The sequence below is a fragment of the Poecilia reticulata genome, linkage group LG11 (genome assembly GCF_000633615.1).
Source record: "Poecilia reticulata strain Guanapo linkage group LG11, Guppy_female_1.0+MT, whole genome shotgun sequence".
In the NCBI taxonomy this organism is placed as follows: domain Eukaryota; kingdom Metazoa; phylum Chordata; class Actinopteri; order Cyprinodontiformes; family Poeciliidae; genus Poecilia; species Poecilia reticulata.
In genome coordinates this window covers 10,705,839-10,721,448 of record NC_024341.1, presented here as the reverse complement: position 1 = coordinate 10,721,448, position 15,610 = coordinate 10,705,839, and the positions used below count along the sequence as shown (strand labels likewise).

General features: G+C 38.6%; 1 protein-coding gene across 2 annotated transcripts in view; it reads right to left on the bottom strand.

Annotated features, from left to right (window-relative positions):
- kcnh8 (potassium voltage-gated channel, subfamily H (eag-related), member 8) overlaps positions 1 to 15,610 on the bottom strand; it is a 78,137-nt gene that overhangs the window by 18,332 nt on the left and 44,195 nt on the right. For both annotated transcript variants that reach the window (XM_008421677.2, XM_017307670.1), the window contains exons 9-15: positions 12,802 to 13,001; positions 9,804 to 10,053; positions 5,901 to 6,115; positions 4,987 to 5,025; positions 3,796 to 4,076; positions 2,948 to 3,063; positions 2,702 to 2,781 (exon numbers count right to left, since the gene is read on the bottom strand). In XM_008421677.2, the coding sequence (XP_008419899.1) occupies positions 2,702 to 2,781; positions 2,948 to 3,063; positions 3,796 to 4,076; positions 4,987 to 5,025; positions 5,901 to 6,115; positions 9,804 to 10,053; positions 12,802 to 13,001 (1,181 nt within the window). The remainder of the gene's footprint in view (positions 1 to 2,701; positions 2,782 to 2,947; positions 3,064 to 3,795; positions 4,077 to 4,986; positions 5,026 to 5,900; positions 6,116 to 9,803; positions 10,054 to 12,801; positions 13,002 to 15,610) is intronic.

Below are 15,610 nucleotides of genomic sequence, written 5' to 3'. Positions count from 1 at the left end.
ACTATTTCTGTGTTTAAAATCCATTTTAATTAGTTATTATTTAGGATTATTTTCTACGAAATTGAGTTTGATTAGTCTGAATTTAACTACTGAAATTCATAGTTTGGGTAATGTWATCATTAATCAAATCTATATGAGTTATAGCAACATTTAATTTCCCTTTGGGATCAGTAAAGTTGAATGAATTTGTATCATTTGAAGGCAAAATTTTACCAAGTATTCTTTTTGTCTAGTTTCTAGTGAACATATTTTAGCACACTTAAAATAAGACAAAACTGATTGATAAGAAACTTTTGAGCAAGATATAGAAACTTGTTTAAGTAAACAATTCCTTAATATTGATTAAAACAACTATTAGTTATTTATAATATGAAATGTTATGTGAAATAATCTGAAGAGAAATTAAACAAATAGACCAGTCAGTCTTTAAACAGAAAAATAAAACAAATTTAAAGCTCTGACATCTCTATATTTCCTCCTTCTGTAGCACAGACAGCTCTCATATGTGAGCATTTATCAGAGCTAGCTTGGTAAAGCTGGCTAATCGCTGCTAATATTCTCCATCAAAATGAGAAAATTGACACTTGGCTATTGAGATTTTTTTTTTTCTAAACTCAATACTTTTTTTTTTTTTTTTTAAATGAGCTTACAGACATATTAAAGAAATGTCCGGTTATTTTCTCTGTTTTTCTATCATACCGTTAAGCTGACAGCTCCCTCATTCAACTTGCATCAGCTTGTAAAGAGCCCGTTGTTTGGGTCTACGTCTTCCCCATTCAAACAAGCCGTGTTCGAAAGGTTGCGACCACCACGAGTCCGCGCAGTCAAGAAATTTAGTCCAATTCTTATAAGTGTTAGCAGGAGAATACAAAAGATCTGTGCTATTTCGTCCATAACAAAAAATATGCACCTACAAGCAAAAATCACCATTTCTAAATGTGATCTTTTCATTGATTATTAGCAAACATGTCTGGGGAAAGATTTCCACACATAAAGCAAAAAAACTGGCTTGGTTGTTATGAGTGAGAAAATATTTGATCAACTACAACATAAAATGACACGTGGTTTTAAAACATTTATCTTCCAATAAAAAAAATCTGAGCAGTGTGACATGCATTTCAGCTTTTCAAGTATGTACTGAAGTTAAAATAAATAAATAAATGGTTGAACTTTATTTACCTTGGAGCATCAGAGTTAGGTGGGGTGATAACAAATATAAATGCAACACTTTCCTGAACATTGCAAGATTTGTGAAATTTGTGTTTTCTTATACTTCAACTGTCTTAAGGAAATCTAATAAAATGTAGAAACAGTAAGTACTGGATTCATTATGAAAGGTTTATAGGAACTGTTGGATGTAGAAAAATTAGCTAAGATGCTACCGCTGATACGCACACACAGAGGGTTAAATCACAGTTTGAAGAGTGATAACTATTCACACTAAAGATTTACCATTTTATATTTAATCCTTTTCATAATCATGCTTTTATAAAAAAAAAAACAAGAAAAAAAACAAAGACAAATGAGACTACAAAAGTTGATTTTTTTCTCTGTTTTTTGTGTCTGGTCTAAATTGCAACGAAATAAGCATGGTCATGTTTATTGGCTTGAATTGCTCTTCATTAAATTTCAAATTTGTGTTGCGCTTTAGACACTGCTCCTCATGAATGAAGCAAACAATAAAATATGACCTTTGATTGTCCGACTTTGATTGGTAAATGTGTCAGTTAAAGTAAGTAAATAGAAAAATAAATTTTTAGCAGTCATGGCGTTGCACTAAATTAGATAAAACCACAACAAATTAACGTTTTACAATATTTGTTTTTGCATGTGACTATTTGGCGAGACAATAAACCCCAAAATAAGTGACGTGCTCATGTGGTGCGTGCTTGTATACGTTCCAGATCAAACGAGTGTCTCCCACATCCTGCTGTGATCGACGTCGTTGGAACCAGAGGACCACCCTGGAGGATTTTGGTCACCCAGTGAGACACTGAGCAAAACACTGATGCGGCCTTTCACACTCCTGTGTTTTAAATGTCTATATCTAACTTTAGGTATCCTCACATCAGTAAAAGAAAAAAGGTACGTGACTTTATCTCTCCTCCTTTTTTTTCCTCGTGCCTTTACTTTTCCCTGCCGAGACAGTCGTTTGATTCTGCGACAGACACTGAGGATTAGCAGGAGGAGGAAAACGCCAGCCCTCCTCAGCTGCCAAATGTCTAATGTCAATTTAGCTACCTGCCAATCAAGCCATGGGATGCACCATGAGAGTCTGAATGTTGGTGTGTGGACAGAATATCTCAAGCTGCAACATGTACCATTATAATCAATGACATATTGCACGGCAACCCCCTGTGTACTTTTCAGATTGAGAATAAAATACGGATGAAAAACGGGTAAGTTTTGGTTCATTACGTCTTCTAATCCTTTCCTCCTGCTCTGGGCTTTACGTGCCGATACACCTCGCTTCTACCTTAGCTCACCTGTCGAAAATGTTCTTGCTTCTCACGGAGCTATATCCTTATTTAGGTCATCAAATTGGCTGGCTTTTATTTCCGGAAGCCTACCTGCAAACCTTTTCAACTACATCCGTCTAAATCCTCCCCTGAGAACGACACCTCGACTTTAGCGTTTAAATGCTAATCTTTTTTTTTTATTATTCTTGTCACCCAAAAATGTGCGCGCCACTAAATCATACCTGCTGGTCGAGGTGCCGCAGTTGTCCCCTGGTCTCCTCTGCTTTTGCTGCTAATTCTGTCGTGCTGATATGCAGCATATCTGTGTTAAATCAGCGAGCAAGAGACAAACATTTAGAGTGTCACATGAATACAGATGGAAAGAAGCGAAGGTAAAATTACTTATGGTTTCTGGGTGTGGACAGTTTTCAGATGAAGTACAAAAAAATATATATATATATAAAAAATAAAAAGTATCCTAGAATAACCTGTGGTTGACGTTGAGGCACTGGTTGGTTCACTGACAGGACAGCTGAGGCCGGTGGAAAAGGAGAAGGTCTGGGAAATTTCTGTTCCCTCGCTGTCTTCGGTACCGTCCACTATCCTACAGAGACACAAAGGAAACTACGGAGTAACGCCTAGACTTTGGAGTTGCCCCAAACCTCTCTACCCTGAAAACACATGTAAAATAAGAAATAGCAATTCTATAATCATTAAACACAATTATTATCATATTTGTACCCTCAAATTGAAATTCCTGTTTTGGTCTTTTCTTCTTAAACCTGTGGATCCTAAAAAAAAGCAATGTGCCAGGGGATAGATCATGCTGGACATGTGTCAATTACAAACCACGGCAATGTTTTGTAATCAAATCAAACCTTTCTTAGTTATTTCTGGACAACTAAGTTCTTCCATACATGTGACGGTAGATTAAATTAAAGAAGTGCGATCCCAATGGTTATGTAATGCTAATAAATAATGTATATCATGTAAAAGTTAACTTTGTTTGATTTTTCATATGTCATAAGAGAAAACTGTCCCAGTTGGGGGTCAAAATCTCAATGAATCGTCACGTAACTTACAATATGATTAAGTTTGAGAAGCACTCTAAAAACGTATTGCCAAAATTCATCGGAAAATTCATCAGTATACCTGAAGTTTTCAGAGACAGTAAAAGAAAAATCGACCTTAGCGTAGCAACGTCCAAACTTCGACCTCTCAATGTGCTTGAGACACAGTAGACCCAATAAATAGTCTAGACCCAATAAATAATCTTCATTTTGAAGATTATCTATTGAAGATGCCCGATGATGAAGCCAGTGACGACTGAACCCACCTGGGGCTGAGGTTTGAAGGGTCCAGAGCAGTCGACGTGATTTCCTGAAGGTTTTTCTGAGAGCGGCCCAAGCTGCGGGTGACGGTCTTCTGGCGGGGCTGGCACAGAGGAGACTTCCCAACGGCGTCCCTGAGGTTCTCAGGCCGACGCCGCTCCGTCAGAAGAGATACAGACTCGGCGTTGTCATGTTCGTCCTGGTCCGAGTCGCCCTCGTGTTCCTCCTGGGCCTCAGCTACCGTGGGTTGGCCCTGAACCACGCGCCCGTTCCTTCTAACCCCAGACTGGGACGGAAATGAAACAACGAATGATCAATCCGTGACGTGTGAACATGGATTACACACCCGAGTAAAAACAAAAATAGAAGCTCTAAATCCACCAATTAGTATGTTTCCAGTGAGGGCCGTGAGCCCTCCTGAAGTTAACCGGCAAGACAGGCGGATTGATTTGTCTGTAAAACATCTCAGCCGCTTCCCTGCGTGTGAAGCGTTTCACAGCTCTCTGCCCTGCCGCAGCAAACGACTGGAACAAATCTGTGAAGAATTTCTAATTTTCCATGATCAGTTTCCTCATGAAACCATCACACCAGGACGATTTTGCTAATAGTCAGAGTGAGGGTGGATTTCTACTGAGAGTCGCCGCTGCAGAGATTTGTTGGAAAGGAAAACTGATCGAGATCAACAATGAGTATCTTAAAATGTCGGACATGTCTATTGATTTATTAAAACTTTTAGCTTCAGCTTGGCCAGGGCCTTGTGAAAGTATTAAAATCCATTGAATATTTTAATATTTTGTTGTTTTACAACCTCCAACATCAATGCATTGGGATTCATTTATTATGTGAGAGACCAACGGTTGCATATATAAGACATTTGAAATTATGTTTAAAAAGTCTTATAGCACTGGCGGTTTTATGCTGTAGATATTCTAGGTACATATTTCATAAACACATAAGAAAAAGAAAACAACACTTTCATATTGCCTTTATAATTAAAAAAAAATTTTTTATTTGGTTTTATAACATCCACAGTGGGGGAGACAAAAGATCCACATGTGGCTCTGGAGTTGCAGCTTGCTGCTCTATTTACATAAAGTCCCAATAAAACATATTTTTTGTTCTTAAACTCACAAAACGTGGGAAAGTTCAAGCGGTGCGAATAGTTTAGCAGAGCCCTGCAAATAATGAGCGGGTACCTGAGACTCCTGTGCTACTGTCGACAGTCTGGTCTTCACCTGGAAGACAGTCAGAGAGGAAACGCTCAATGCAGGGAGGAAACAACATGTTGGTTTTATGTTCCAGCTCTTCTTTTTCCCGGGGAGCAATTTGGCAGCATCCTCTGGTCAGTTCTTCTCCAAACCGAGCAGAGAAACGCAACAAAATAACTGCACACGGCTCACAGTGAGACAACGCCGGAAATTTATTGACCACAATATACTGGTGCCATTATGACACAGCCTAGGAGCAAACTGAACAGCGCAGCTCGAACGGCGCTCTATCCTCAGGTGCCTCCACCTATCTTCATTTACTCAGTGCTGAGATTTAGGCTGTCCCTCTGCAGATGAGTTTCACCTAAAAGCCCTGCAGCACGCTCCGTCTTTGTGTGTGTGTGTGTGTGTGCTGGTGTGTGTGTGCACAACAGTGAGTCCCAGTTGTGTTTGTGCTACAGAGTAAAACACCTGACTGTAATTACAGAAGCAGAGCAGCAGAGCAGAGCCGGGTATCCCAGCTACTTTCGCCAGCTCTCTCTTACAGCTACCTTAACTAGGACAGTGTCCTAATTTCTGTCCATTAGGCTCAGCTACAAACCCAAACTAAAATCACCTACACATTTTGTGCCAGAGCCTATACTCTCAATGTAAACTCAGTACAGGAAATTGAGAAGCACACAAGTATCGGTTATGCCTTAATTGATTTTATTTTCAACGCCGAGGACAAACACAATGAGGAACTCTTAGGAAACGTGGCGGTTTTACAGACGAGTTGTAAAAGTCTGTAAAACAGGACATTATTAGGACATTATTTTAGGAAGGCGACAGCATTTCGGTTCATTTAAGCGGTTTTTTGACAGCATACAGTCAGAGCTGTATCTACTCAAACAATGACTCACGTGTGTCTCGTGTCCCTCCCGCAGGTTGTATGTGAGGTCCTGCTGGATGTCCTGGACAAAGTGATGAGAGTATTCAGGGTAGAGGTCCAGCACCTCGTAGAGCCCTTTTAGGTTGATACACTGCAGGTCACAGTAGGTCAGGGCTTTCACGTCTGCGTTGGTTTTTATCACACGGTTGTCTAATGACAGGTTCGCTCCGATCAGGTCACCTTTACCTGTTCAGAGAAAGAGAGAGAGACATGAAAAGAGGGCGAGAAATGGGGGCCACTTCAGAATGTTTCCACTCTGATAAAAGGGTCTGAAGATGCAGGCTCTCTAGCACTCATGCTAACACTTATGCTTTATATCTTTTTGTTTTTATATGTATTTTTAGAGAAATATTTTGCCTGAAAGAGGTTGGTAACAATGCCGCGACCGCTTTTATGTTCAAGATTCAACCGTGCGCCTCGTGCCGGCATGAAATCTGTTCAGTGATGAGAGGAGTGCACCCAAATGTGGAGTTCAACGGCGTATGAGTGATAAAAATAGATTTCAACGAGTTTTTACTTAAGTGAAGCAAACCAGAAGATGTTGCTGGAAATGTAAAGAGATGTAAAACTCCGTGAGACACGAGGAACTACCAAAGAAGAAACGGAACCAGACAGAGAATGGAGAGCTAACCGTGAGGGAACAACTGGAGAGTTTGGTAGAAATTTGAAATGTTATAGTAGCAAAGAAAAGACAGACAGCAAATGTTAGATTTTTTTTTTTACATTTTCAAAATCTAATACATAGTTTTCCTTCCTCTTTACAATTATGCTGTTTTTTTCCATTGCTTTCTCTAAAAAAAATTGAAGTTTGGGGTTAAAACATGTAAAATGTGAAAAGAAACAGGATTTAAACATTCGCAAGGCAATGATCAATGAAAGAATGAGGAAAGTGGAAAAAAACAAAAACAAACATTTTTTGTCAAATACTAAAACAAAATCCAAAACATAACAAACAACCAAAACAAATCAGACTATGCAATATGTTATAAAATATATTATATAAAACATCTAGAAGTATTTGCCAACTAAAATCCCTTTTTCATCTAGACTCTCTAGAGTGTGTCTGCAGGTCTTTCATTCTATTTGTCAATCAAAATCAGCACCATAGCAACAGATGTAAGTGTTGTTGTTTTTTTATTTAATTTTTTTATTTTTAATAATGATTAACAATGTAACCTGCCAATTAAGTTTTGGTAGATACACAGATTTAGATGTAAAAAAATAAATAAAATAAATCTCTAATGTTAACTCCAACTAATTATTACTAGTCTCGTATTTGTAAAGTAGCCTCATCCACAACACTTTTATGAAATGTAGCAGTTTGAGTGGAGTGGATGTGACAGCTGTTTCTGTACAAATGGACTGAAGGCGAATCACCCCTTCCCCCCAGCAGCGGTAATGTCCCATAAGAAGTGATAAATGATTCATTAGGGTCATTGTGAACTATGAGGGCTGCTAAATTACAGCGGCGCAGCTGAAGGAGCGAAAGTCGTGACTGTACTTATTTCAGCCCGCTTTGTCTCTATCCTCCTGTCTGTCAGATCATTTATTGTCATATTACTTCACTCAGTCCTTCTCTCTCTTCCTTCTCTCCTTTCTCCCCCCCCCCCGTCCCCCCCGTTCTCGATGACTTCCTCCTCGCTTTCCACATATTAGTTTCCCTTCCTTTTCTCCTTCTTTCCCTGTTAAACTTTCCTGGTTTTTTTTTGTTTGATTTCCGCACTTTTTTATTCCTCCATTATGCTCGTTATTCTGTTTTTCCTAATATATACTTCACTTCTTTTTTCACCTAAAACTTTGCTGCTCTTTTCCTTTCATCTTCATTGCGATTTTTACATTTCTTTTCTGTTTTCTCATCTTTACTCTGTAATTCGTCAGCACCTGCCCAAAGTTATTTTCATCTATAATTAATCTGCGTTGTCTTTCTTGTCTCCCTTGTTTATGTATTCACGATTTCAACGGTTATTTTGTTATTTAACTCTCAATCAGCCCTTTAATTTTTTTTAAAAACACTTTTTCTTTCTCTGTCAGACCATTTCTTTTCTGATGACCCATGATATCCAGTTTCTCCCCTTTCAAGAGTCCTTCTCCTTTCTCCTTACACATCATTATAACCTCACTTGTTCTCGCTCTGTGTCTACTACAGGCTTACAGATCTGTAGCTCCGGGCTTTTGTTTGGACAAACACCGTTTGGGCTGGAGGTTAAAAAGAAACCTACACAAACTCATCCACAGTGGAACAGGCTGAGACACAAAGAAGCAGCTTTGTCCTTTGGCGAAACACTCCGTGTCACTCCAACCTTCTGCAGTCGGTTCTGCACAGTCAGCAGACATCTCCTCATGGTTTGCATAGTGACACACACACACACACACACACACACACACACACACACACACACACACACACACACACACACGCATGCCTCCACCCACCCATTCAAACACACACACAGAGACACTACCATGAGACAGTTTGAGGGCCAGCAAACAAAATCCACCTGTGGGATTGCGACAAATATCCAAACAAAAGCACAGTTTCTTCCTGTAGGTGTACCAACATGCAGCTACTGTCAGACACACACAGAGAGGAATGTGACAAATACAAGAATCAACAAGTAAACATAGACAGTGATGGAGGGAGCTTCACATTTAGATTGTATTCACACCACGCTGTTCCCATATTGCTGTGTAGCTCTATTCAAAAGGTCACAGGAGGAAAGATGTCGCTCAGGACGAGAAGTTGTGCGACAGCAGATGATAGTCGTTCAGCAGAGGGTCTTCTGTTTTTTTTTGTTTTTTTCTTGTTTTGTTTTTACAGATTTATCATGCACACAAAAAAAAGAGACCTGAACAATGGAGCAACTGCTTCCCCCCTATTATTTAGCCAAAAGAAATATAATCGCTCCCTGCAGTCCAACAAAGGTGCAGCCTTCTCTGGTCTATTTATTGGATATCAAAGTGGTTTTTAAAAACACAGGATTTTCACTCCCTCTGCCAGACTCTTTCCCTGCTCTTTAAATTACTACCGGGTCTGGAAACTCCTAATTAGATCTGAATAAAGATAAAAAAACAACAACAAAAAAATACGTTTTCCTCTTCAAACGAGAACTAAACAGAAACTTAAGAATTTAAAATTACTTTTTCATCATGTTGAAAAAGAAAGGAGATTAATAAAAGTTTCCTTTCTTATTCTTTCATTGATCATAAAGAGTGACTGGCTAGTAGCAGATGTGATTTTCTCCCTATAATCTATAACAGACTGTTAGATTTTTTTTTCTATTTTAACTTTTCTGCAAAAAAAACAAAAACTAAAGAACTTTTTTTTTTCTTTTAAGTTTGTGCTTCAGGTGACATTAACTTTTATTAATGAGAAATTTAACTAACTTAATTTGGTTCCCCAGTGAAGCTGCTGGAGTTATGGAGACGATAACTAAAGGTTGTATGTTTTATTTGAAAAGTTTACTTTTTCTCTGTATTTTTACCCAGTTTGGGATTTCTTGATAAAATTTTTAACAAGGTTTTGTATAGAACATCTAAAATTAAAACGTCATTCATTTTATGACCAGTCTGCTCGATTGGATATTTGTAGGCCTTCTTGAGACCTTGTTTGCATTTTTATGTTGCTTTGCGCAAAAGTCCTTTGAGCACATTCTGCAGAAAATATTAATCAAAAACAATGACATAGAGTTGATGTGTTTGTTCCTATGGTAGACATCAGAACTTGAATATTACCCTCCTTTCACTTAGTTGAATTTTGTGTCTAAATACTGAGCTTAACTACAGGATTTTATAAACTCAAATGCTGTGATCTTCTTCAATTACACCAAGAGGTTTTTTGCTTTTTCTTCCCGGTAGCAGTTCCACTTTGACCTACCCAGGATGGCCAACACCATTCCGTCTTTCAGCACTTCCATGGACCCTGAGCAGACGAAGAAGACGGCCTGCAGAGCGTCGCCCTGTCGGAGGAGGTACTCCCCCGGGGTGCAAAAGGAGGTCTTAATGTGCAGCGATAGCGAGCGCAGGCAGCCGCGGCTGGCCGAGGCAAACAACGACAGCTCCAGGATCTCCTTGTTAAGATGCATGGTGATGTCGGATCGCAGCTCATCTGGAAAGTCCTTTAGCAGCTGTGGGGACGATGAAGGGACGCGGGAAGGCAGAGTAGATGGGGAAACAAAAGAGAGGAGGAAAGAAAGTGTGACAGTTGTGAAAACACCACTCTGCAACTCGGTAATTGAATTTTTTAGCTTTCGCTGTTTTTTTTTGTTGTTGTTTTTTGTTTTTTTGGATTCCTATCCTCTGAACACAATTCACGCAGCTCCTATAACACAAAGAGCAGCCACAAGATTGCGTCGCATCGACAAACGCACGATTTGTCGAGGACGGAAATCTGTCGTTGGATTCCTTCGGTGAGTCATCAGAGCTGGGCTTACTTTAATCAACAGGCCCATCTATAATTCATCTGTCTGGGATTCATCAGCATCATCCCTCCGTCTGACCCTCTGCTCGGGATTCTGACAGCTGTCTCGCAGGCCCGCGCAGCCCGGGGAGGCGAGTTACTATCAGACCACTGACAGGTTTCCCTGGTCTTGTCGGAAGAATGTATTTACTGCTTGTGTGGTGAAATGCCACAACTCGCTAATCTTCATGCTCGTCTTTTGCTCGACAAGAAAGATAAAAAAAAAAATTACACAAAACTCTCAAGTTTGTTCAAGGAAAATGTAATACAAACCAGAGTTGGGTTGTGAGTTGAACCTGTCACACTAGGATGAGTCTGGCATTATGTGGTTGGTTGGTTAGTTATTATAGTGTAAAATGTGGCAATAAGAGGATAGCAGCTGGACAAAAAAAAAAAAAAAATCAAGGATGCTGCAACGTGCTCCTTGCTCTGTAGAAGTATCGATCATATTATTAGCTTTTGGATTAGCTTTAATGTGGCATCTGTGTGAGAACCGTGTGAATTATCTAATAAAATATTGATACTGATTTGCTATGCAGCCTGTATCTAGAAGTAAGCCTGGAGATTTTTGAACAGTGAAGGTTTTCGCTTTAAATTCATAAGTTTACATAAGAATGCCTCACAGTCGATTGATTCTAACTTTTATGGGCAAAAACTTAAGCACAGAGCCCCTAATAGTCAGTTTAACGTTTTTTTTCTTAGGATTCTTTCTCAGAGTCAGCGTAAAAGTTTATTTTTCTCATTACCATAAAAATAACCTTCAGACATTTTTTTCTATCCTTCTTTAAGAGTATCCAAATTATTATTTTTGTTTTTAGAAGAAATAAGTAGAAAAAAAATCAGTTCAGCTCTGAAAGTGAGGGAGAAACAATTTTTCAGAAAATGTATTTAGAACATGATACAGTTGTTACTAAACTCAGCTTTCTGCAGATGTTTTTTGGTACGCCAGCAATCAGTAAAAGCTACATACGAGCCACAAAGGTCTTCTACAAATACAAAATGTTAAAAAAATGTCCCTCTCATTTGCCTATTAAGGCTGAACAAAATTAAATTGCTGTGTTTACTTCTTTCAGAAATTGAAAAAAAAAAAAAAAAAAAAAACTGTGGAACGTAAGAAAGACTTTGACAATGATAAAAAAAGATACAACTAATTAGAAATCAACAGATATTCGGCTATCTATGTAAAAATAGATAATGACAAAGTCAAACTTTAAAGATGGTAGTTAGAAAAAAAAGAAACATTTTTAAATGTCTCATACTATTAAAACTTATCAACAGAGGATGGGGACAAAAGACTTCTCTCTTGTATTCAAGTGTTTGACTTTCTTTCAGAGAGAAGGGCCGGGTTTTTATTCACAACATAAATCAGTTTTGCCTGAATCAGTTCAAAGTCTGAAAGTTGACGTTAGCGCCTCTTGTGGAAGAAAGCAGCATTACAAAAACAAACCCTTTTCATTCACCTTTGATCATGAGGGTTAATCATACTTCCATCAACAATACTCAGATTATTAAATACACATGGAAATAGGCTGTAGTTCAAAATCTTGATAAAACATTATGCCTATCTCAATTAAATGTAAGATTTGATCTCTTTCTGCTATTTATCTCCATAATTCATGCAAAAATATTTATCAAAATGTAAATATACATTAAAAAATTTGGTTATTTTGGAAGTTTAAAAAAAGCATTTCAATAACTCAGAAACATGTAAACACAATAGAAAAGCACAACTGATCAGATTTTGAACATCACCAGTTTTTTTTTTTTTTTTTTGTAAATGTTTTAGGGTTAATTTTAAGGTACAATATTCTTATAATGAAAGTTTCTAAAGAAAAAGTTTTTGCCTCAGAAAAACATTCACTTTCCTCTGTGGTAACTTTTTAGGCTATGTGAAATGTCAGTTGAGTCACTCTGAAACTGAGTAAAAATACAGTTTTAACTGACCTTCAGCATATTTCTACTCATTTTACTGAATACAGACAGCAAAAGAACATCAATATTTTTCACTTTCTCCAAACTTTGTCCTCACAATGAATCCCCACCTAAAAGTTTGGGATTACCTGACACCTGCTTTGCAGCCGACTTGAGTTTTTGTGCAGGTCTCCTGACCTTAATTTACCTCATGGGTGACTCATATGCATATAGACCAGGTACAGATCAGGCGAATGACTCAGCTACTGCAGAATATTCAGAAAATGTCTTGGTCTTGAGAAAATCGTTCAACTATTTTTAGTCTCTGTAAAAAAGAGGGTTAAAGTTAAAGAGGCGGATTGCTCAAATCCTTCCTTAGTATGCAAGGAAACTACAGAAAGCTGTAAGAAAAAACAGTTCTCCACAACTTTGCGTTGGTTTTGCACTATAAAACACTTACTCATACTACACTGCACAAATTAAGGAGACGGTTCCTATCCTATACCTCGTTGCAGTCGATTCCGTTATTGACCGACCAGGTTGTCTGGAAGTACTCGAGCATTCGCTGCTTGAGGCTCTGTGGCAGGTGATGGACGCGAATGAAATCCTTCAGGTCTTTGGTCCTGGTGTGGTACTGAGACCAGCGGGAGTACATCCTCTGGATAATGGCTGTCACATTGCCAAAGACCAAGGCATGCATCAGTGCTGCGGGTAAAAGGAGGGAGAAAAAAAGAAGATGATGGAAAGTTGGACAGGAAGCATATGATGGAGAACAACAACGACTGGAACATCAGGAAAGTGTCATTCGAACAGGAAAACAAAACAAACAAAAAAAAAATCCAAATTCTATTTTAACCACATGAAACATATATTTCTTACATTTCCAGACATATGTCAATTACACTGCTTCCTATTGGTTCCAGGACTTCTTTAAATCAGGATGTCATGTGTTGCTTTATGAGAGCCTACTTCATGTAGTCAGAGAAGTTCAGAAGTCTTTTAATGAATGCGGTCAACGTTTCAAAACAACTTTTTAAATTTCTCTTTTGTAAACATCACTTGACAATCTAAAAGATTTAAATAAACAGGAACAAAAGAAAAATATCTGTTCACCGCACTTCAGATGCACAGCAGGAGCAACAGAGGATAAGTCGGCTACTTGTAACCCTACATGTTTCACGTGTTTAACTCGATTTTTATACGATGAAATCAAATGAGAGAAAAGCCAACTATTGAATTTACATTTATATCTCGCGTACAGGAAGCTCGACGTCGGCACAGCACGGAGCTTATTTGATTGCGCAGACGAACGCTGCCCTTCCCGCACCCACAGGTGATCCGTTCTCCTGATCTCATCGAGTTTGGAGCTGCAGCACAGCTGTGTCACCAAAGGCTGGACGTCAGGGAGTCATCGGTCCAGCTGGGTCAGTTTTCTTACAAAGTGAAATTACGCTGACACGTCGAAGTGGTGACCTCAATAAGATACCATTTAACTTCTATAAAAGCTACGGAAAAAAGGTGCTTTTATTGTCTCGGTTTGCATGGGGAAAAAAAATAAAAGTCCCTTTTTTAGTTTGACAGACATTTTCAGCTATTACTCAAAGGAGCTTGTGACAATAATATGAAATCAATGATGTAAAGACAAAACTAGAATAACCGCAAAATGGTAAAAAGCGTTGTGCTCTGTTGTTCTGACTTGTTGACTGTCTGGTTTTCGTGGTTTCCTGTGTTTCTTCTCAGGTGCTCATTATTTTGAATCCACTCCTGTTAGTTTCCCCTCCAACCCCCCCGAGTTTCTCAGCTGTTTCCATGAAGTCTGTTAGCCTGAACTGGTGAAACCATTCCTGCCTCCATTCCACTTATGTTTCCACCTGTAGGTCACTTGTTTGCAGGCTGCAAGCACTGTACTTTGTATTTTTAAAATAAGAGTTTTCATTTGCACCACCGTTTCACTGTTGTATATAAATACTGTTGTGCCTTTTTGGTTATATATATATATATTTTACCCCACATTTTCGCCATCTAATGATGTTTTCTAATAGATTCTGACAGGTGGAATTTCTCTTTGCACTATTTAAACACGCCAAGTGACATCTATATTAGGTATGACTATTTCAGACCATTTCCAATAATTTAAGGAAGTGCCATTTCAAACTGCTTAACTTAGCCTACTGGAAAAAAATATTCTTGCTTTATGTAGACTCCATTTAAACTGTAAGAAATAAAATGTTATTCCTTAGGATAGCTGTTTTTAATATTCTAAACTGCACCCTAAAAAATATAATTCAAATGTCATAGTAATTCATTTGCATAACTCATCTAAGTTTATTGAGGTTACGCTCCACAATAAATATGAGCAGGTGCTTCGGATTAGTTTTCACTCCATGTCTCCCCGCTGGGAATGGGATGTATGTGAGCAAACATGGGGATGTGTTGTGTGTGTGTGTGTGCGCGCGCGTGTGTGTGTGTCTTCTGCTACTGCCCTCCGGCAGCCGGGGACATTTAGCATTTAGCTGAAACAGAGAGGAGAGAGTATCCACCGGGAAAACCTTGCAAAAGTGACTGCCAAGAAAAAAAACAAAAAAACAAGCTTACTCTGTCTGGTTTAAACTAGTTATGTCCCCTCTGCAAAGTTCTGCATAAAAAAGCAATATAATGGAGCAGAAAGCCAGGGGAAAAAAAGGAATAGGAAATCCAATTACATGCTTCTGAAATTTTAACTAAGACAAGATGAATTAGTCTTATTAACTTGGTTTTACCCATTACTCTTCACAATGAAGTCTCATTTTGAAATTAACTTTGAAGGAGTCATTTACAAAAGACATGCATCTTCACGCACAGCCCCATACAAAAGTATTCACACCCTTTAGGACTTTTTCCACATTTTGTTACAGCCAACAGATTCAAACCACTCATGGCAGATTTTGGTTGGATGTTTATGTTTGTTTTCCTGCTGGAAGCTGAACATCCACCCCAGTCAGAGGTTTTCCCTATGAAAAGTACTCACCATTTTGGATGCTTTAAGCTTTTATTGCTTTTATCAATTAATCACGATCAATAAAAATTGGCTATTTTGACAGTATATATATATCAGATGTCGCCCGGCCAAACAAGGTCTGCGTCAGGTGCTGGGCAACCAGAGCACCCTGATGAAAAATGGGCTACTGGAACAAGACGGAAATGGGCGAGAGDBGAARACATGGATCTGTTGGAATGCTACTACTCAAGTAATCCTAGTCAGAGGGGCTACATGCAAAGACTGTGGGAGGAATGGTTAGCTCGACATCCCCAGTCAACACTAACTGCCAAACAAC